Genomic DNA, 20350 nt, shown 5'->3' on the forward strand with positions numbered 1-20350 from the left:
AACTGCGAAGTTGTAGTCAGGTAACATGCGGTAGTTATCCATGTTAAAACATGTTGCTAAATAATGCACATCTAAGTCTTAAATCTTGTGACACCAAGTGCATGTATTATAACCTATAATCAAGGCATTTTGGCCCCACGAGGCTTAGAAGTTCATAACTTGCTGATGTGACTCAAAATACCTGTCGGTCAAAACATGTTTTCTAAGAGTTTAGCTAAACCAACCACAATATGGGCCTTTTCATGACAGAACGTTGTATATTTGATAAACAAAACATTAAGATCACTTTATGTAAATCCAATGCAAGTTTTAATAAATGTCAATCAACTCCTCTATCATGCATGCCCATGAGAACATACTGCATAACTGTAGTAAATAACAATTAAGGCTCTCCTTTAATGCATCCACACTCATAACACAACACATGGCTAATACAGACAGTGGTCAGACCAGTAAAGATTGCATTGAAACAATATCACCCAAAATAATTCTGTACTGTTATTGACAATGTGAAGACATTTGACTCGGTCACCTGTCCTTTCCAAAACTGCAGTAGAGGAACAACATCTTACTGTACTCGGTTGAATACTGTGTCCATGATGATACACAGAAAACTGTTGCCCACGAAAGAGTAACAGACTGAGCAGGTCATCCATAGCATCATTTCTTGTCAACATTTCTACTAGTAACAACTAGCTAGGGAATTTGCAAGGTCATCAACAGAACACGTTAATGTTTTTTTTTTAAACAGATACAGACGGCAACCATTGATTTCTACCTCCTGATTAGGGTTGAGTATTGAGAACCAGTTCAGAATTGGAATTGATCAAATTGAAATCAATCCCCAACCCTTCTCCTGACCACATGGATGTTAAGGCATATCCATAGTACATAATAGGTTGTTCTGAAATGACTAGGTGACAAAACATATTTACACTGCTACATGTTGTTAGCGACCCATGGTTGGCATGGTAACAGCTGGGGTCTTCAGAGTGGCGTCCTCAGCCTTCCACTGTGATGTCACCGTCTTGATCTGAGTGTAGAACTGGATCCCCTGAGAGCAGAGGGAGAGAACAATAGGTGTTAACACAACTCTGACCTCCTTCACGATACAATAACACAGTGGCCTTGGGTTAGTTCACAGACTTGGGGCAGGTGTTGTGAGTATACCTGCTTGCCGTAGAAGTTTGTGTCGCCTCTGAAGGAGCCTCTGGAGCCAGTGAAGGAGAACATAGGCAGAGGAACCGGGATGGGAACATTCACACCGATCTGCAAACATAAAACACAGACTCAGTCGTCCCGATGTCAACCCCAAAATCCACCGTCCATTTTAGTTTGTGATCTCGGATAACCATCATGGAAACGTTATAAATCCTTGCTAGGAACCACTGGGATTCTCAGCTTGAGATTTACACAGGACCTCACAAAATAGAGATTCACTAACTGACCACAATAATTGGGATGTTTAAGTCGAGGTTTACGAACAAGACCGTAAGGGTTGTTGATGACTCACTGCACCACCTCTATACTCTGTAGTCACCTACACAACATGAGTCATCTGTCTATCTAGAGAAATATGGGTCAAATGAGCCCAGAGGAAGGAACAATTCAGCATCGCACTGTTCCACAAGTCAAACCCGGATGGCACTCTGTGGCAGTCAATCATGAGCTGATCTTTTCCAACATCGTTATGCACAAACATCATTATTCATACTATACAGTTTTGCTTGTCCAGCCGGTATTCTCTCTCTGGTTCCACCAGGTAAGCCTCACCTGCCCTACGTCCACTTCGTGAGTGTATTTGCGAGCGGTGGCTCCATTGGTGGTGAAGATGGCAGTGCCGTTGCCATACTGGTTGTTGTTGATTAATGTGATGGCGTCATCCAGGTTGTCAGCTTCCAAAACCACAAGCACCGGCCCAAATATCTCCTCCTTGTAGCATGTCATGTCTGGCTGGATACAACAACAGCAGAGACAAGGTACTGATTGATCAAATTCTGCTTTAAAGCTGTCCCTATTAAACCATCCGAACTGTGTGGAATTCACAACTAGAAAAACATGACCAAAACATGTGAAGCTGTTTGTTAGGCATTGTTCAGTGAGTGGGTTAACTACTCGGGCTTTCATGCAAGTTATATCAGATGCACACACAGGGCATTTGGGGATTGTGAAAGCATCTCCCTCATGGGTCATTGCCATGGTTGAGCCTTTTAACAGCACTAGCATTGAAATCCTGCACACTTAGAATAATAAACAGCTCAGCATTATGTGATATAGGCTATGATAGCTTAGTGTCCAATGACACAGTTATGCATGCATTGTGATCTGACAATTGCAAAGTAAGCGTCTTCAGCCAAGAGAGCTGGTACCATCGGGCTATTAATCAGAAGATTGACGGTTTGATTCGCGGCCGTGCAAAATGACCCTGTGTCCTTGGACAAGGCACTTCACCCTACTATCCTCGGGGAGAATGTCCCTGCAGAAGCTCTGGATAAGAGCGTCTGCTTAATGACTAAATGTAATTGTTCAGGTTCTGCCTTACTGTGACGTTGGCCAGGATGGTGGGGCCTACGAAGTTTCCATTCTCGTATCCTTTGACGTGGACGTTCCTCCCATCCAGCAGTAGCCTGGCTCCCTCGTCCACCCCGCTCTGGATCAGACTGTCCACTCTGGCCTTGGCCTCCGGAGAAATAAGAGGACCTACATCTGCCCCGGGCTGGTCACCTGCAACACACACAGTCAGGTGACTGAGCGGTTAGGGAATTGGGCTATTAAATCAGAAGGTTGCCGGTTCGATTCCCGTCCGTTCCAAATGACGTTGTGTCCTTGGGCAAGGCACTTCCCCCCAACTGCCTCGGGGGGAATGTCCCTGTACTTACTGTAAGTCACTCTGGATAAGAGCGTCTGCTAAACGTAAATTAAATTTAAATCTAACACACACACACCCACAGGGAAAGAAACAGTTGAGACCTTGGGAGATTTGGTCTGGACGGTCTGCAGCTCTTTTTACAGAAGCAGTTTAACTGCGTTTTATCCCTTTAGTGGATAAATCCCTCAGGAGGTGGATGTACCTGCATTGACACGCAGTGCTTTGGAGCGTTCCACCAGCTCTGGGAGCCAATCACGAGCCTCGCCTACAAGAATGGCTGTCGACAGAGCCATACACCGCTGGCCTGCTGCTCCAAAGGCAGCGCCCACCAGCTGGTTCAGGGTGTTTTCTTTGTTGGCATCAGGCATCACCACACCATGGTTCTTAGCTCCCTGGGACAGGAAATATAGGACATGACTCCACAATACATTTTTAGGACAGTGCACAGGAAGAAAGATTTGAAGGCAAACCACACAGGTTCACACAATACCAAAAGGATTTGCAGCCATCTGCTGGTTTAGTCTTTAAAATGTGGGTCTTTTCATTTAGGTTTACTATCAAGCTATTAATCAGAAGGTTGCCAGTTCAATTCCCGGCCATGCCTAAGGACGTTGTGTCCTTGGGTAAGGCACTTCACCCTACTTGCCTCGGGGAGACTGTCCCTGTACTTACTGTAAGTCGCTCTGGATAAGAGCGTCTGCTAAATGACTCAATGTAAATGTACTACAGGCATGATACATTTGGATATTAGTCTTGTTCAAATTAAAACACCACGTTTCTGTCAGTCTCACCATGTTTGACTGCACTCTCTTGCCGTTCTTGGAGCCTTTCTCGTAGATGTACTCCCCGGCCTGGTTGGAGCCCACAAAGCTGATGGCCTTGATTGCCGGGTGATCACAAATGAAGTTCACCGCTAGAAGTCAAGGTCAAAGATCATTTTCATTGCACATTCACTATTAGTCCTCATTATCTACATGGTGCCCGTAGGCACTGAATAAATGGTGTAGGTCTTATGACCTTGGAAACAATGCCTTTAACACATTCTTTAGTGTATGGATTTTATCTTGCCTGTGGCACATTGATGAATTACATTTACACACACAGATTATCCAATCTTTACATAATTTATAGCCTGAGGGTAATGTTAGTGTTTGAATGTTCACTGATACTTTTACTTTCCTGATTCCCTGATTTTATTTTTAATGGTACAGCATAAAAACAATGAAGCTCCTTTTCAATCTTCTAAAAGCTGACAGAAACACTCCTCTCACCTGCATGCTGGCCATGGATGATGTTCAGCGTTCCGTCAGGTGCTCCAGAATCCTGCAGCAGCTTTGCCAAGAGCATGGTGCACCCTGGGACACGCTCGGAGGGCTTCATTAGGTAGGTGTTGCCACAGACCATGCCCATAGGGAACATCCACAGAGGGATCATGGCTGGGAAGTTGAAGGGGGCGATGCCAGCACACACCCCGATGGGCAGGCGGTAGGTGTAGGTATCCATGTCTTTGGTGATGGAGGGCAGGGTCTCTCCCAACATCAGAGAGGTGATGCTACAGGCATGCTCAACCACCTCTAGAACAAAGAGGTGGAGAGGAAGAGAGGTGAGATGCAAACAGGAAAAGAGCTGGGGTTTGTATACAGTGCACAAGGTAGGAGAGGGAAGTGGAGGTCTGGTCAGGACTTACGTAGCCCTCTGAAGACATCTCCCTCTGCATCAGCCAGAGTCTTCCCCTGCTCTAGAGTGATCAACTTGGCCAGCTCTTTCTGAAAAGAAAATCAAACATGCCACTAAAAACATTTTCTCCATGGCATGCCTGCATGTCTTCCACTGGCACCTCTATGTAAATAAAAACATTACTGAACCAAAAACCGTTGACATAAATACATCAGACACCACTACTTGTAATGCTTTGGCTCTGGCTTACTAGTAGAGAATGGTTCACAATTCTCATCTATTTCCAACTCAAGTCCACAGAGGCATTTCTCCATCCAGGCTTTCCTTACAAATCAGGGGGGGGGGGCTAGATTGTGCGATAGACTAATGCGTTCTGCAGAGAAGGGAGACTGGCGTTGGTCACGGTTTGGAATGGAAGGGAGAAGGACAACGGCGGATCTCTTTTTTTTTTTTTTTGACTACATAGTTAAAGTGGCAGGCGTGTGTTGCTTGGGCGTCCGCCTTAACTGAACAGTGCTGTGGGAAACCCTGCTTACAATATTGTCCTTGATGAGCTGCTGATAACGGAGAAATATCTGCTGCCTGCTTAAGATGGAGGTCTCGGCCCAGGGTAAGTAGGCCCTGGAGCAGGAGTCCACAGCCGCTAGCATCTCCTCCTGGGTTGCCTTGGGCACACGTCCCACCACCTCGTTGGTGGCCTGGAAGAAAGAAAGAGTTCAGGTCGAATGTAATACATGGCATGACAGTGGCTGTCTACATTTCCGCTGTGCATCAAAGTAATTGTGCATGTTTACTTATTTACACAGGGGGTGCTGTCTACGATGTTTTGCCTAGCCAGAGGCGAGAACTAGAGCTGTTGGCCCGTGGCAGAAAGAGCCTACCACCTAGGTTATCATTAGGAAGGTCTTTCATTTCAGAAACGTGTTAAGCTTAAATTCAAAAGGCTGCAAATTTGCAGTCTTTGCAGATGAAAAATTGCTGTATTGATTTTTGGTGTTCAGAATTGGTTCTTACAGATGTACACTCTAACGTCTACATGTGTGTTGGTTATAAATAGCCACTCATACTTACTGGATTGTGAATGTCAAGCCATTCGGTAGTGTTGGACTCTACAAACTTGCCATCTATAAACAGCTTGGTGGTTGGCTAGGCGGTTGGAGCACGGGGTGTGTGTGTGTGTGTGGGGGGGGGGGGGGGGGGGTATAGATTAGTGGACAATATATAATCCAAAATGTCTCACACAGAAATGATCAATGAGTAACTCTGTAAAAACATTTGGACACAGATTGACGTTTCCATATGACTTAAAATCATGATGAACAATTCTCACCACAGATGAAGAGTAACATAGTCGACCCATCTGGAGAGGAACCTGTAAGAGAAAGGAAATGGAGAATCAACTTCCACAACCTGCATTTCAAAACAAAAAGGAAACAGCAATGGGGTATGTTTTAGACGGATTATCTAACCATCAAACTCATTGTGTTTGAGATTATGCAATTGAACTCTGGAAAAGAATGCAACACGTAGAAAGCGTGTCATTTTGGCAGTGTGCAAAGCTCTCAAACAAATAACTCATTGCTAGCAACAATTTAGCTGTGCATTCGTGTGCTACGATACCTTTTTGTTCCAAACCGATCTGGCGAGAATGCCTGCCATGACTGAGTTGATGTACTTTATTTGCCTGTGGTTTGCACTGAACAACAGAGGCCCATGCACCGACCCAAAGAACACCTCTACACACCAGCAGGAACAAATAGCCTAGCTCACGAAGTCAAAAGGCAGATGACGAAGAAAGTGCGCGGTGCACTTTTTTAGAAGATCTTTAAACCTGTATTCCCCTTTATGTCCTCTGAACAACCAGTCCACATGACTTGTATAACAGCTGAAGCGTCGTTAAATTGCAGTGAGGACAACTGTTTCCGCTCAAAAGGGGATGGATTAAAACGAGCTGGTTAGCCAATCTATTCACTCATATGAAGTACCGCCCCGAATTGTACAATGCACATTGGTTGATCATTCATTGGTATGAACCAGAGCCATAAAAACGAGCTGAGTAGCCAATCTATTTACTCATATGAAGTACCGCCCCGAATTGTACACTGTACATTGGCTGATCATTCATTGGTGTGAACCAGAGCCATTTCTCTCTATGGCTTTGGTATGAACCAACCGTCATTGACATCCCACAAGGTCTGCCTTATTTCATTTACGTATAGTCTAATTGGTCCAAATGTCAAACTTATTATACATTAGACAAGACAACCGTAAAGACAAGAAGTTACCAGAAGAAAAATATTAATCGGGCTGGACCTCAGCCAGGGTCCAAACTTTCAAATTGAAGTTAGCAGTATTCAGGAAGCTGAAAAAGTTCAAGTAAACTTGACCTCGGAAGTCTTCGTTTTCGTTTATTTATGTAGGCTAGTTTAAAGTACTTAAAAGCAACGGCCCAACATATGGCCTTGAATAATTATGAAGTAATTAGGCTACATATTTTCTTACTACAAGTAGTTTTCTTACTACAAGTAGTTTTCTTACTACAAGTTGTCTGCCTCGGATCAAACATCTAATAAAAGAAGACAACATTTTTAGTCTACCAACTGGAACAAAGTTCTTGGCAGGTGACCGTTTCTATGGAAACAGATAGACACAGAAAAGTAATGGCGGTCCTACATTGGAGTTGTCAAGATGTAGCTGAATGGATAGAATCTCTGGGATATCCACATTATACAGTTAAGTTAAGCTTTCTGATTTCTTTTTTAAATCAGCTCGGAAAAAATTGCAAACCATGTAACAGGAACTTTATAGTGAAACCTAAAATAGCATGATCAAATAGCATCAAAGTTCAAATCAGCTTTTCTCTGCTACAGTAGGGCCTACTAAACTATTTAACAGTCTGTGTCCACTTTCTGCAGGCTTGTTTCTCACAGAACCTCATTACAGGTAGAAAGCTGATTTATGTAAATTGCTCATATCTGCCAAGATTAGGAATCACAGACTTTGAGGATATGAAGGTAAGTGGATGTAGCTGAGAGCCTTTCAATTTAAAAGTTAGTTATCCTAAATTGACAAGGGAGAATATGGTAGAATCAGTAGGCTGCTGTATTAAATTTCAAGATTGTCCTCAGTACCTAACACTAAATGTATGCAAGGTGTTCAACATGATACCATTCAAGTACAGATAACATATTTCAGAATGATTTTGAATATGTCAAGATATAGAACCAGTCTTTTGCAGAAAATGGAAAATACAACAAAGCTAATAGTGAAGAGGTAATAGTGACATTTCTGACCTAATGCCATTTGTTCAAGTTCAAGTCTTTTATTGTCAGATGCACAGAACAACACAGGGTCAGACTGGGCACTAAAATTCTTAGGAAAAGACAACGCAAAGCAACCTGGCATAACACAACATATTAGTACACAGAAAATAGATTACATCTATGATAAATTAAAATACAATTACATATATTACATCTATGATAAAAAAAAATAATAATACAATATTCAATACAGTATACTAAACCTCTGAATACACATAATACACATAATAATATACATTTGGTCAGGATAGCCAATAGCACCAGTAGGCAGTAACACACCAAAGTGTCTTCAACACATATCCATATAGAGTATGCTGCCCCTTTAAGATCGTACTGTAATAGGAACATCAATCAAGGCTTGATGGACTGAGAGTGGAAGTAGGCACATAGCCGTACATGTGCTATCATAGCAGTAACAGGCGGCAGTAGCACAAGGTTAACACCCTACAGACAGGTATAACAAAACCATGGAGGGATGGAGGTCTCAGAGGGTGTCATGTACCTGCTGCAGGTCATCTCGTCTCATGTCCGGGAGCTGCTGGGGGTCACGGAGCCGCTGTGGAGCCGCAGCATAGCAGACCTCCCTCGAGACGACATGAGCCTGTTCCTAGAGAAGAAGAGCCGGACTGGAGACTGGGCAGACTCCCTCACTTACTCACAGTTTCTCAAAGATATCAAACAGTGAAACAGCACTTTGCATGCTTGAAACGATCAATTAAACAGACATTGTGATTAAAATTGAGTTTAGTTAGTCTTCGGTTATTCTTCAGTTAGGTATTAATTTAGATTCCAATAGCCGGAACTATACTGACCTCAGGTATTGGACTTGGTCAATACACCATTAAAATAGTGCTAGCTAAGCATAAGACAGACTTGCTGACATAGATCACGCCACCTTTTGACAACAACTTCTCTTATAAGTAAACTGAATGACTACAGACTCAATAGTTCAACACTGCACAAAGATGCTCTTATCGATCGTAACGGTTCCTACAATGACTGAATAGGGTTATTGATGAGCAACAGATATGTTCAGTGTAATTCTGTGGATGGAAACCACCTCCATAATGAAACAGAGAGGAGAGCGAGGAGCTGTATTGTTCTGGTATAGAAAACACTGAGTGTGCAAGTATTTTCTTTGAGAGCACTGCTTAATCTCAGAGATGCACTTGTAAAATGCTTCGTCAACTTCAAAGTACAGCACACAGAGGCTGCTGTAGGAAGCAGCCTGTGGCCCCTATGTGCATTAGTCTACTATTGGTGCCAGGACGGAGTTTCAGCCAGCTTGACACTTTCTTGCCAAAGCAGCCATACAGGACCTTATGCTGCAAAGTTGAACGCAAATCGAACAACATTTTCATTTTCTTGAGTTTGATCTTCCGCACAGGTATTTGATTCACAAAAATAGGCCTACCTAAATGCAAATCAGTTTGTTTCTATAGTATCGAATTATGAGGAATATTTGGTGTAGCCTATTGAATTTTCAATCAATGTTAAGATTGTATGCATCACAAAGTATGCAATTTTTCATATCTGTTTAGTCTACAATATCCCCCTCACTTGTCAAATGTGAGATTAAGTTACATTATACGTTAACCGGTAAAATAGGCATACTGTATTCCTGCCTGTGGGGTAGACTGGTGGCCTATTGCATCTGCAATTGGCTTCTATGCTTGGGGCGCTTATTACCATTCTGAGCACAGCGCTGCCGGTCACCCGCGAAATGGAACTCGATTGGTGCCATCAGGGAAAGGTTGACAGCAGTCAGCGACTTCTGTAACGCCCTGACTGAGGGCAGAAACTAAACTTGAAACTGCTGCCTCTCAATCAATCTGGATTAATTTACTTTGAGCATGCCCTGCATCTCCGGCAGACCTGCGGGGACGAGAGACACTAACATCTGGCTTGCTGTAAAGCGATCCAAATTCACCACCACCAGTCAGTCAGCGCTGTAGACAGCAGCCTGTCGCCACAAAGGCGTTTTCTCTGCTAAAACGGTGCGTGCGGGCGTAATGCGCAGCAGAGGCATATGTAGCTGGAGATCTGCAGCCTCAAAGCGAAAGCAGGACCCTTCAGCCTGCGGTTTTTTAGATAGGCTACAAAACATCTAGTAGCCTGAGCATTTTCAACGAATATACACTGAGGGAAGGCATTGGAATGTGGCTTACTATGGTGTTTATGGATTTCTTGAAGGGCATCGGTGAAGGCCGTTAAACTGTATGGATCCAGCGCGCGTTTTTGGGACACCTGAATAATCTCAATGAACCACCATCGAGGTCTATTTATCTTTTAAAATGCCTGGGTACTCAGACTAGTTGTATTCGCGGCGAATTGTGTCACGCCACCTCGAATAGGACTGATGTTCCATCTTCAAGGTAAACTTATTTTTCGATTAATGGTTTTGTCTGCATAGCCTATTAATTGAACTCTTTTTGAGGATTGTCTTTCAAGAAAACGCGAGAAGCGTGGTGCTCTAGTTGTACATGGGCTATCATCTTCTGAGTATCGCTCTCTCTCGGCGGGTGGAAGACTATAGGCTTTATGAAAAGGTGAGGAATCTTCTAAAGACGGCGGTTATGCGCCTAGACGGCATATACCGCAAGGTCAACATTACCTCTCATTTCACATGGAACGTAGACAGATACCTGCATTTTAATATACTGAATGTTAAGTTTCTTTTCCCAAATGAAGCAGTGAATTTTGCTACGAGCCCGTCATCCTGTCCACTCAGATGGTCGATACAATGCATTTGTATGCACCTGCGTTTATAATTGTTTATTCCTTATTTGTCCAGATAGGTCTACTTCTTTATAATGGGAAGCTTATTTGTTAGGTCATTCAATCAGGAAGGTTTACCATCTGGTTAATGTTTCTTGTGCAAATTAGGCGCTAGTTATGCTATATACCTCTTGTTTTATACATTGAATTGACTATGTTGGGGAAATTAATTATTGAATAAGGATTTGATGTTTTTAGGATGTTGCGGAATTAAGAGTCAAAATGTTGACTTCATGATTCATTACTATGAAATGACATAATGATTCTTTTTCATGTCCGGGTCTGGTTATCATGCATCTTATTATTCATGACTGCCCCAGGCACCATTGTAACTGTCAAACCATTGCATCCAGTACGCCTCGTTTTTTTTGCTTCTGTTAGCTTTCTGATTACTATATTTAATATAATACTAATATCTTAAGTCAGTGTGTGTCACAAACACAATAGCAAATAAAAGCTTAATACCAACCCCAAGGTATATTTTACAGGAGCACATTGACCCAATTTACATTTTTGCCACAGTGTAGGCAACTGGCTGCTCAACATAGCCGTAGTAATTTTTCATTTTTTAGGCTTTCAGTATATGTTGGTTTTGTATTTAGATGGAATATTACTTTTACCAAAAACCACACTGTGTCAATCAATGTGGCTTCAATTGTGTCTGAATCAGGGGTATAAATCAATGCAAAACATAGTGATGTTAAATGGTTGATTTATCAAAGTGATATTGGAATGGCAGACAGCACACGGAATTTGCTTCAGGACTCTTTGGAGAGGAACTGTTTAACAGGAAGGGTCCTAATCTTCAAGGGAGAGTTAATGCTGATGAACAACCCTTCTATTGATGCAGAGGGCTCTTATTAGTATGCTACACCGTCAGACATACACATGGGACATGTACACACACAAACACACACCTCCAGCTGAACCTAAAAAGTGAACGTCAACCTATTATTGATCTCAGCTAGCAGTGTACTGAGTTTCAGTTAAAGAAAAGAAATGTGATTCTGTGTGTTTTCAAAATACTCACTCTTGGTTACAAACTGAAAAACGTATCATATATGAGATATTCACAAGTCTGTGATATCCACAAGCTAAGCCTGTCAAGGGAGCACTGGGATGTAAAGTAGCGGTTACATCTATAGGAGACTGTAGCTATCTACAATACCAGGGTTGAGTTGTCAGAAAATGAACCTCAGAATACATCCCATCCCAGTGACGTTTTAATGTTGCCATGGCATCGAGGTTGTCACCCAAGAGCTAACACATTCTACTTTTGACAGTGAGTTTGGCAGCCACTGAAAGTAATGGGTGTTCCAACACATGCACACACACACACACACAGCTGTAGAAGGTCCAACTGATGTCTGCACCAATTAGGAAAGTTTGTTTTTCATTGTGTTCATATATAATCATACAAAGTCAGAATCTGTAAGAAATATTACATACTTAACGATCGCACCTGGATTTTTATTAACATTCAAGCCGGGAAACAAGGTTGCACAAAAACAAATTTCGACATTTAGATTTACACAAGTATCAACCTTTATCAATCTTCATCAGTTAAGTCAGCGTGGGTGAGACAGAGCCATGTGGCACCAGTCTGTTGTTTGTATTATGTAGTCATGGCAGGCCTCATCTCATAAGAATCCTGTCTCAGGGACCATTTCCTTGATTCACTGCCCAGCCGTGGGATGCAGAATCTCTCTCACACGAGCCCCAGCATAAGTTCCACCATCTGAAAACATTCCCCCATGACCTCACTGGCCGAGAAGAGCAGCCCGCTGCTTGCTGCATGCTGCATAAGGCTTTTCTGGGCGAATGTTGCCCCAGGGACAACATTGATATCCTCTCGTACTGTAGTATGCTGCTGCGCATGAATGTCTCTATGGCTGGAGGTTGTTGTTTAGCAAGCTGCTGCTATTAGCAAGGAGGCATCCTACACTCCGTGTGGGTGTATGTATGTTTAGTCTGCACTCTTACGGAAGACACCTACTCAGAAGGATTTAAAAAGTGTAATTATTTACTATCGTATTAATCCCTCGTTCATTTGGTACCTGACTCGATTATGGACAACCCCCTTCTGACCTGTTTGAGGGGGGGAGAAAGGGTGGCAATAGATAATGAAGAATATGATGGATTTATTTATTGATTCATTATCTACTTATGTGTTGATCTACTTGATGAGAGTGACCTGGTTTGCAGATTGCTATGGAACCCCCCATAATTAAAACCAGATTAGGGTGACAATGACAGATACTTCCTGTCATGTCACAGTGGTATGGGCTTGTCCTTTTGTCCTCCCCCAAATCATTTCTCAGGGATTACCATCGTAGCCATTCTCTTTACATGTGGCTGAGTTTTCACCAGAGAAAAAAGACCCATCTCGACAGAGTGAATCAATATCACGTCTGGAGCACCATTCGAGTGGGGAAGTAGCAAGTCCTCCTCGCCTCATTGCACATCCAGAAGCCGAGCCTCCCAGAGCATACCAGAAGGTAGATGGTAGACACACACGCATGCAGACACGCTCAGCGAAAAAAGAAACGCTTTTGCACTTCCCCTTTTCATCTCTCTCTCCCTCTTCCTCCCCTTTCCTTTGAATTCCCTTCCCACCATGCCCCACAGTGTGTCACGCACATGCACACACACACTCTCACGCACCCAGAGAAAGTCACCTACTCCTCATGACAGCAGACACCGTTCCAAGTCATCATGGTACGTTTAAGGAGTGTCGTAACTGGCCCATTTAACAATTACATCACAGTCCATTTGTCTCAGACTCCACTCTGGACCTTTTTTTGAAACTGTTCCCATTGCGGAAAATCCACTTGAGAGCAGCGCAGAAAAGAACATATCACTTACTTTGGAAAAAGTGGTGAAAAATGTCCTCTAAAGAAAGTGCCATGAAGCTGTAAATGGAGACTGTGATCGTATTTTGATCAACAGTATCCAACTATTAATTTAAATGTCAGAGCACTGTGCTCTTTTTAAAATGATACTTCACTGTTTCCTTTTATAATCGAAAGTATCAAGACAACCTCTTTTTTCCTTCATTGTCAGGCTGTGATGCACTTTACAGCCGTCACCCTGCAGGTAATATCTGTATATGCCACCAGGCCTCACAATCTTCATATCCAACCCACCCCCCACCTTTCAGTTTGTCACTCAGGTTCTGTGTGTAGTATTCTTCACTCTGGCACAATCCTGGTTCCCTGACAGTGAAGGTTATTATCTTGCTGGTTGTGGGACAAGGCTTTGCTGAAGGTTTAGCAGAGCCTTTGAAGCACAGAGCTGAACAGTTGATACTTTGCTGAGATAAAAATATGTGTGGACAATATCATTGGCAGGCTTACAGTAAGAGCAAGGGGTGCCACCATACCACAGAAACTATTCCGTTAAGTTGTTTTTTGTATTTTTCAAATGTTTGGTTTTGTTTCTTTGTATTGCTGGTCTGGAATGAAGGGTTCCTACGAGAACAGGCATATTGCCTTCTATTTTTAGGTGTTGACTCATAGGTCAAGGCCAAGACTCATGTTCAAAACATACTTTTATTTTTAGGTTAGTACGATTTCTAATAATAATTGGCAGTGTCTTTCGGCAAACTGCCCTCGAGCCACTACTGCATATCTGCTGAGTGGTCTTCTTCTGTAACGCTCTTGGCTCTGAGACATGTTTCACTCCTGACAAGGTCTTCGGATTCATCGAATCGGCCCCTCCTTATCCCGTGTCTCAGTTGTGTCATAAGTAAGAGGAGGAGCAGTGAGCACTGAGAGAAAATCGATATCCAGAGACGGCGTGTCTTCTGTGAGCCAGCTGGGCTCACTGCTCCCTTCCCATTGCCTCCGTAGGATCCTGCGAGACTTCAGTCTAATTCTGAGGACTGACTTGGATGGCCTGAAGAGACTTTCATCCCTCCATACACCAAGATAAAAGGCTTGGCATTATCACATTAAAAACACAGCGTCAGCAGATTAGGGGATAAAGTGTGGTTGTCGCCAAACAGACCAATCTTCACTGGGTTTTATGCTCTCACAGTTCTTAATGAACTACTAGAATAGTCTTTCAGGGGTACTTCAAGCATGGACTTGTTTGAGGGAGGATTGTTCCCTGCTGACCATGAATTCTTGATTTCCTTTTCACTGTCATGTCAATAGAGATTTATTGTATTATGAAAGGAAAAATAAATGTCATCCAGGGCTTTCTTCTTTGTAAATAAGTACTACAGACGAGGTAACCAATAACTAAGAATCTCAAAGCGGCATGCGTGGTTTATAATCCTTGAGTCTTTGAAACAAAGTCTTTGAAATATTTCTCTCTCTTTATCTCGTTTCCTAGGTGTGTTACCCTGATTGGAAGACCCAATGGAGATCCTGTTGCTTTATCTAATGGTCATTAGCATGGCTGTCAACGCCCACAAAGTCCAAATCTGCCCCAAACGCTGTGTCTGTCAGATGCTCAACCCAAACCTGGCAACCCTCTGCGACAAGAAAGGGCTTCTCTTCGTCCCCCCGAACATTGACAGACACACAGTGGAGATGCGTCTAGGAGACAACTTTGTCACCAGCATCAAGCGGAGAGACTTTGCCAACATGACCAAGCTGATGGACCTTACCTTGTCCAGGAACACCATCGGATCCATCTCACCCCACGCCTTCAAGGACCTGGAGAACCTGCGGGCCCTGCACCTGGACAGCAACCGCTTGGCCCGTCTCACCAACGACACCTTCAGCGGCATGTCTAAACTGCACCACCTCATCCTCAACAACAACCAGCTCGTCCACATTCACATCGGGGCCTTCAACGACCTGACCGCTCTGGAGGAACTGGACCTGTCCTACAACAACCTGGAGAGCGCCCCCTGGGTGGCCATACAGAGAATGTCGAGTCTCCACACCCTCAACCTGGACCACAACATGCTCAGCTACATCCCTGAGAGGACCTTCTCCGGCCTTCAGAAGCTCAAGCGGCTGGACGTCACGTCCAACAAGCTCCAGAAGCTTCCGCCCGACCCCATGTTCCAGCGGGCGGGGGTCCTCGCCACCTCGGGGAGCATGGGCCCCACGTCGTTCGCGCTGAGCTTTGGGGGGAACCCCCTGCGGTGTAACTGCGAGCTGCTGTGGTTGAGGAGGCTGCGGAGGGAGGACGACCTGGAGACGTGCGCCTCGCCGCAGCACCTGGCCGGCAGGTACTTCTGGACCGTGTCTGAGGAGGAGTTCCTGTGCGAGCCGCCGCTGATCACCAGACACTCCCAGGTCAGAGCGGAGATTATCCAACAAGCCGTTTGAGTAACGTGAATTGATGGTCCTGTAACAAATCTAATATCTCTCATCCGTAACAAGTGACCTCATTATTGCATTGTAAGCCCCGTTTTAGCACTTTTGATCCCAGAACTTGAAAAACAGTTTTTTTTTTAAGTTATAATTATTTTTGAGTTTTAAAAACTGTTTTTACCTAAACACCTGGCTCTTACATTTTACATTTAGCAGACGCTCTTGTCCAGAGCGACTTACAGTAAGTACAGGGACATTCCCCCCGAGGCAAGTAGGGTGAAGTGTCTTTCCCAAGGACACAACGTCATTTGGCCCGGCGGGGAATCGAATCGGCAGCCTTCTGATTAATAGCCCGATTCCCTAACCGCTCAGCCATCTGACTCTCAGAGCTTATCTTGACTCTTCAGGAGCTGCGTGCTTTGGAGGGTCAGAGTGTGGCGTTGCGCTGCAAGGCCAGGGGAGACCCCGACCCCATCATCCACTGGATCGCCCCTGACGGCCGCCTCATGTCCAACTCGTCCCGGGCTGCGGTCCACAGCGACGGAACGCTCGACATCCTCATCAGCACCTTGAAGGACTCAGGTCTGTTTATCCAACCTACCCGTTTGTTTTGTGTACTGAGTGCTTTATGTTTACACAATGGACTTGATGGGGTCCATCCTGAGGAAAATGTTTGTTTAGTAGCGTCGCGTAATGGAGTTGAACTCTCTGTCAGGATATGTCAGTGTCCACAACGCGACCTTGTGTGGAGTGGACCCAATCAAATCTCCTTCACCACATGAGTACATTTAGTCATTTATCAGATGCTCTTATCCAGAGCAACTTACAGTAAGTGCAGGGACATTCCCCCTCCGAGGCAAGTAGGGTGAAGTGCCTTGCCCAAGGACACAATGTCATTTGGCACTGAAACCGGCAACTTTCTGAGTAATAGCCCAATTCCCTAACCGCTCAGCCATCTGTATGAAGTAATTCCGGATGGTGATGAGGTTCTCTGCTGCTCCCGGTCCTCCAGGCTCCTTCACCTGTGTGGCCTCCAACCCGGCAGGAGAAGCTCAGCAGAACGTGGACCTGGTCATCACCAAACTCCCCCACATCAGCAACGCCACCGGGCCGGAACAGGAACCTGACCCCGGCTCGTCCGACATCGCCACGGTGACCAAGACTGGAGGGGATGTGGCGGGGGTGCCCCACGGACACCCCAAGACCAGCCAGGAGAAGACGGTGGTCGTGGCTGAGGCCACGTCCACCTCAGCCCTTGTCAAGTTCAACTTCCACACGATCATCCCAGGCATACGCATGTTCCAGATCCAGTACAACGGCACCTACGACGACTCGCTGGTGTACAGGTGAGCAGCTCCGGTGAGGGGTCTGAGGCATTTGGGGAAAGGAAATTAATGCATCATCTTCCTGATCAGTTCTGACGACTGTGATGTCTGTCTATAGTCACACAAATAGACTCACTCAATGTCAGATAAAGATAATGGTAAAATAATCGATGACTTTGAAATCACATTGGAACAATGTTCAACAGTGTATGATTTACAATGTGCCAAAACATGATATGAATACCTAACAATCCCAACCAAAACAAAATGTCTGTATTGAGCAGGGTGATGCTAAGATGAAAGCGAAATCCGACTGTTTTACTAAAAGCTTCAGAAGATCTTACAGACCCATCTGTATAGCTGGAGCCCAGAGCGTTCTTTCATCTCTTCCCTTCTCACTCTGCAGAGATTATCTCTCTGATATGATAGGATCAGTTCTCAGACATTTTCATCCAATGTGACTCCCATGTCAACACCATATGCTATTTAGTACACCGTGGAGTTTCAGGCTCATTAGAGAATCAGTCCTTCAACTCGGAATGATTTCAAATCCAGACTATTTAACAAACACCAAACGGCAGTATTCCACGATGACTCTTTCTATCTGAACAATTACCCTAATTAACTGGAGAGAGCACAGGTTCACATCTTGGAACGCCACACAAATATAAATCGAATCATTTCATAAAATTCCCATTACTTTCCGAGAAAATCAATCACACTCAAACGCACCGAAGATTCCAAAAACACCTGCAGGGATGCCCGGCATCCATATTCATGACCTAAAACCTCCACCACCCTTTTAACTGCTTCTCTCCGCGACACAGAATGATCCCGCCCTCCAGCAAGAGCATCATGGTCAACAACCTAGCAGCCGGGACGCAGTACGACCTGTGTGTGCTGGCCATCTACGACGACCAGGTGACCTCCCTGACCGCCACCAGAGTGGTCGGCTGTATCCGCTTCACCACCGAGCCCCAGTACCTGCGCTGCCACTTCATGCAGTCCCAGTTCCTGGGCGGGACCATCGTCGTCATCATCGGAGGAATCATTGTGGCGTCCGTGCTGGCCTTCATCATCTTCCTCATCGTGCGCTACAGAGTCTGTAACCAAGGCGACATGGACAAGGTTGTGTTGAGTCTGTTTGTTTTGTTGTTGTTTGCGTTTGTTGTAGCCTGCTTTCGTGTTTTCGGTTTTGTCTGTCGGACGATCTCATCGGCGCAGCCAGTCTCATCTGACTAACTATGTGTTGTTTTTTGTTTGCCCCTCGATGGAAGGCTCTGGAAATGGGGGACATCCGCTCCCTGAGCAGCGACGGGCAGTTGCAGGGCTGCGGCCTCCCCAAGTCCCTGTCCAAGCAAATCCTCCGTCCGGAGAAGGATGAGAAGGAGAGTCTGAGGGTGGCTCTGCCCCTTCCTGAGCCCGTCAAGCTCCGCCTAACTGGCACCACCGCTGCCGCCGCTGCCGCTGCCGCCGCCAACGCCAAATCTTCCCTCCCTGACTGCACAGTCACTACCTCCGCTGCCAGTCACAGCTGGCACCCAGCTTCTCCAGGACCACTGAGGCCCAAACGCTCGGTCGCACCTGCCAAGCCCTTAGAAGTCCGCCGAGCCGAAGGCCAGAGTGATGTGGAGTTGGAGAACATGAACCGGAACAACTCCTCCAAAATCAAAATGGCTGGCGGCGCTGTGGCTGCTCCCTCCCTCGCCTCCACCAACTGGACACCGGCTGAAAGGGGTTCCCGCCCCCGCGACGGCACCCGCTATTACAAGACTGTGCCTGCGGGGGGCGTGAGGGTGAACCGGAGGCACTCCCTGAATGTGGAGTCGTACATGGAGCAGCGGTGCTATGTCAGCTATCCCAAGCCGGGTGGAAATCTACGGTCCAACCGCAGCCTGTCCATGAGCGGGGAACTGCCCCAACTGGAGGGCACGAACATTCGCCGGGGGAGAGACAAGCTGTCTAAGTCTGAGTGGCTACTGGAGAGCACTTTATGATTGACATTTATGGAATAGCTTGTCTTTTCCTGGAGTGAATTTGTACCCGGCTGAGTCCGGGCTACACACACTATGACATTGGAGTGTTCTCAATCTCAAACGAGAGACCCACAAGCTCTGTTTTGTACATCTGAGAGCAAGGTAGCCGTACAGGGTTTATGAGCACATGTTTAACGTTTGTTTTTTACCTACTATCCTATCAAAGTCATCTTTAAAGCGACTTTGGACATAACTTTGATGAAAGGCACAAAAATGTATAAAGCAACTTCATGTACAAAAATGTTAAGTTGTGTAACATATAACTCGAGACACATGTAAGTGTTCACCTGAAGCCAGTCAAATTGTTGGGCTAATAGCAAAGTGAGAGGGGGAGGTGGAGGGGGAGGGGGAGGTGGGGGGGGAGGGGGAGGTGGAGGGGGAGGAGGTGGGGTGGAGGGGGGGGAGGTAGGGTGGACAGGCTATCATACGTGTTATACTGCATTATAGCATTGCCTGTTCCTTAAAGTGATAACAATCACTGTAGACAGTTGACATCGTTTGTGTCTTCAGTTTACAGACAGATGGCGACATGTCTTAATGATCTCATTGGCGTTGAGGAGGGATTACGAATGTGCTGCACATCCCAGAGGTGTGGAACAGAATATACCCAATCAAATGTAATGACAGAGCTGGATCTTTTCATCACACCACACGGACAAAAGCAACAGCACAATGCAGCTTTTATGGCACAAGTCGATTCAGTCTAATACTGCCCTCCAGTTTGAATCAATATGTTTATCACAAAATTACATGAAGACTCGTGCTGATAGGGTTTCTGTCAGAACTCATGCGACAGTTTAACCAATAGCACACGGGTGGAAGGAGCAAAAGCAGGCCATCCGGAACCTTCCGGAGAATTGAGCCTGAAAGTTCACGTTCATGTTTTCATATTTTTTTTTTTTTTACTATTATTATATCGTCATGTTACACTAAGAAACATTGTAAATTGAACTGTTTGTGAAGAAAAATGTTTACCACAATATGGGGAGAAGTCAGCTCTTGTTTTGCTGTTGTTTATGTTTGATGTTTACCAGTATAAATAAACCAATGACAAAAGGAGTTATTCATG

General features: G+C 45.0%; 3 protein-coding genes across 4 annotated transcripts; 2 read left to right on the forward strand and 1 right to left on the reverse strand.

Annotated features, from left to right (window-relative positions):
- Window positions 1-286: 286 nt before the first annotated feature.
- On the reverse strand, window positions 287-6948 carry LOC146287374 (methylmalonate-semialdehyde/malonate-semialdehyde dehydrogenase [acylating], mitochondrial-like). The gene is made up of 13 exons (XM_084700888.1): window positions 6832-6948; window positions 6167-6307; window positions 5877-5918; window positions 5618-5692; window positions 5083-5244; window positions 4557-4635; window positions 4141-4443; window positions 3661-3782; window positions 3072-3261; window positions 2543-2724; window positions 1774-1953; window positions 1171-1269; window positions 287-1054 (listed from the first exon to the last, which is right to left on the reverse strand). The coding sequence occupies exons 2-13, from the start codon at window positions 6203-6205 to the stop codon at window positions 950-952; spliced, it is 1578 nt and encodes a 525-aa protein (XP_084557014.1). The 5' UTR covers window positions 6206-6307; window positions 6832-6948; the 3' UTR covers window positions 287-949.
- Window positions 3189-19597, forward strand: lrfn5b (leucine rich repeat and fibronectin type III domain containing 5b). 2 transcript variants are annotated; one of them, XM_084700886.1, is made up of 8 exons: window positions 3189-3794; window positions 4119-4252; window positions 5882-5990; window positions 14986-15902; window positions 16328-16502; window positions 16933-17266; window positions 18073-18373; window positions 18523-19597. In XM_084700886.1, the coding sequence occupies exons 4-8, from the start codon at window positions 15012-15014 to the stop codon at window positions 19240-19242; spliced, it is 2421 nt and encodes an 806-aa protein (XP_084557012.1). In that variant the 5' UTR covers window positions 3189-3794; window positions 4119-4252; window positions 5882-5990; window positions 14986-15011; the 3' UTR covers window positions 19243-19597. The 2 variants fall into 2 exon arrangements, with proteins under 2 accessions (XP_084557012.1, XP_084557013.1); XM_084700887.1 differs by lacking the exons at window positions 3189-3794; window positions 4119-4252 and having other exon boundaries at window positions 5814-5990.
- LOC146287376 (sterile alpha motif domain-containing protein 15-like) lies at window positions 6746-8611 on the forward strand. Its single transcript, XM_084700894.1, has 3 exons — window positions 6746-7278; window positions 7462-7560; window positions 8381-8611. Exons 1-3 carry the CDS (start codon window positions 7180-7182, stop codon window positions 8552-8554), a joined length of 372 nt encoding a protein of 123 aa, XP_084557020.1. The 5' UTR covers window positions 6746-7179; the 3' UTR covers window positions 8555-8611.
- Window positions 19598-20350: the final 753 nt, after the last annotated feature.

Source organism: Hypomesus nipponensis, chromosome 6 (assembly GCF_054491055.1).
Source record: "Hypomesus nipponensis isolate SF chromosome 6, ASM5449105v1, whole genome shotgun sequence".
NCBI lineage: Eukaryota > Metazoa > Chordata > Actinopteri > Osmeriformes > Osmeridae > Hypomesus > Hypomesus nipponensis.

Excerpts from the sequence above, each read along its gene's own strand:
- LOC146287374 (XM_084700888.1), bottom strand. The coding sequence starts at position 6,205 with ATGGCAGGCATTCTCGCCAGATCGGTTTGGAACAAAAAG. Across the intron at positions 2,725-3,071 it reads AGCACTGCGTGTCAATGCAG|GTGACCAGCCCGGGGCAGAT; the intron begins GTACATCCACCT and ends TGTGTGTTGCAG. Across the intron at positions 1,055-1,170 it reads CAAACTTCTACGGCAAGCAG|GGGATCCAGTTCTACACTCA; the intron begins GTATACTCACAA and ends CTCTGCTCTCAG.
- LOC146287376 (XM_084700894.1), top strand. The coding sequence starts at position 7,180 with ATGGAAACAGATAGACACAGAAAAGTAATGGCGGTCCTACATTGGAGT. Across the intron at positions 7,279-7,461 it reads TGGGATATCCACATTATACA|GCTTGTTTCTCACAGAACCT; the intron begins GTTAAGTTAAGC and ends CACTTTCTGCAG. Across the intron at positions 7,561-8,380 it reads CAGACTTTGAGGATATGAAG|GTCATCTCGTCTCATGTCCG; the intron begins GTAAGTGGATGT and ends TACCTGCTGCAG.
- lrfn5b (XM_084700886.1), top strand. The coding sequence starts at position 15,012 with ATGGAGATCCTGTTGCTTTATCTAATGGTCATTAGCATGGCTGTCAAC. Across the intron at positions 15,903-16,327 it reads TGATCACCAGACACTCCCAG|GAGCTGCGTGCTTTGGAGGG; the intron begins GTCAGAGCGGAG and ends TTGACTCTTCAG. Across the intron at positions 18,374-18,522 it reads ACCAAGGCGACATGGACAAG|GCTCTGGAAATGGGGGACAT; the intron begins GTTGTGTTGAGT and ends CCTCGATGGAAG.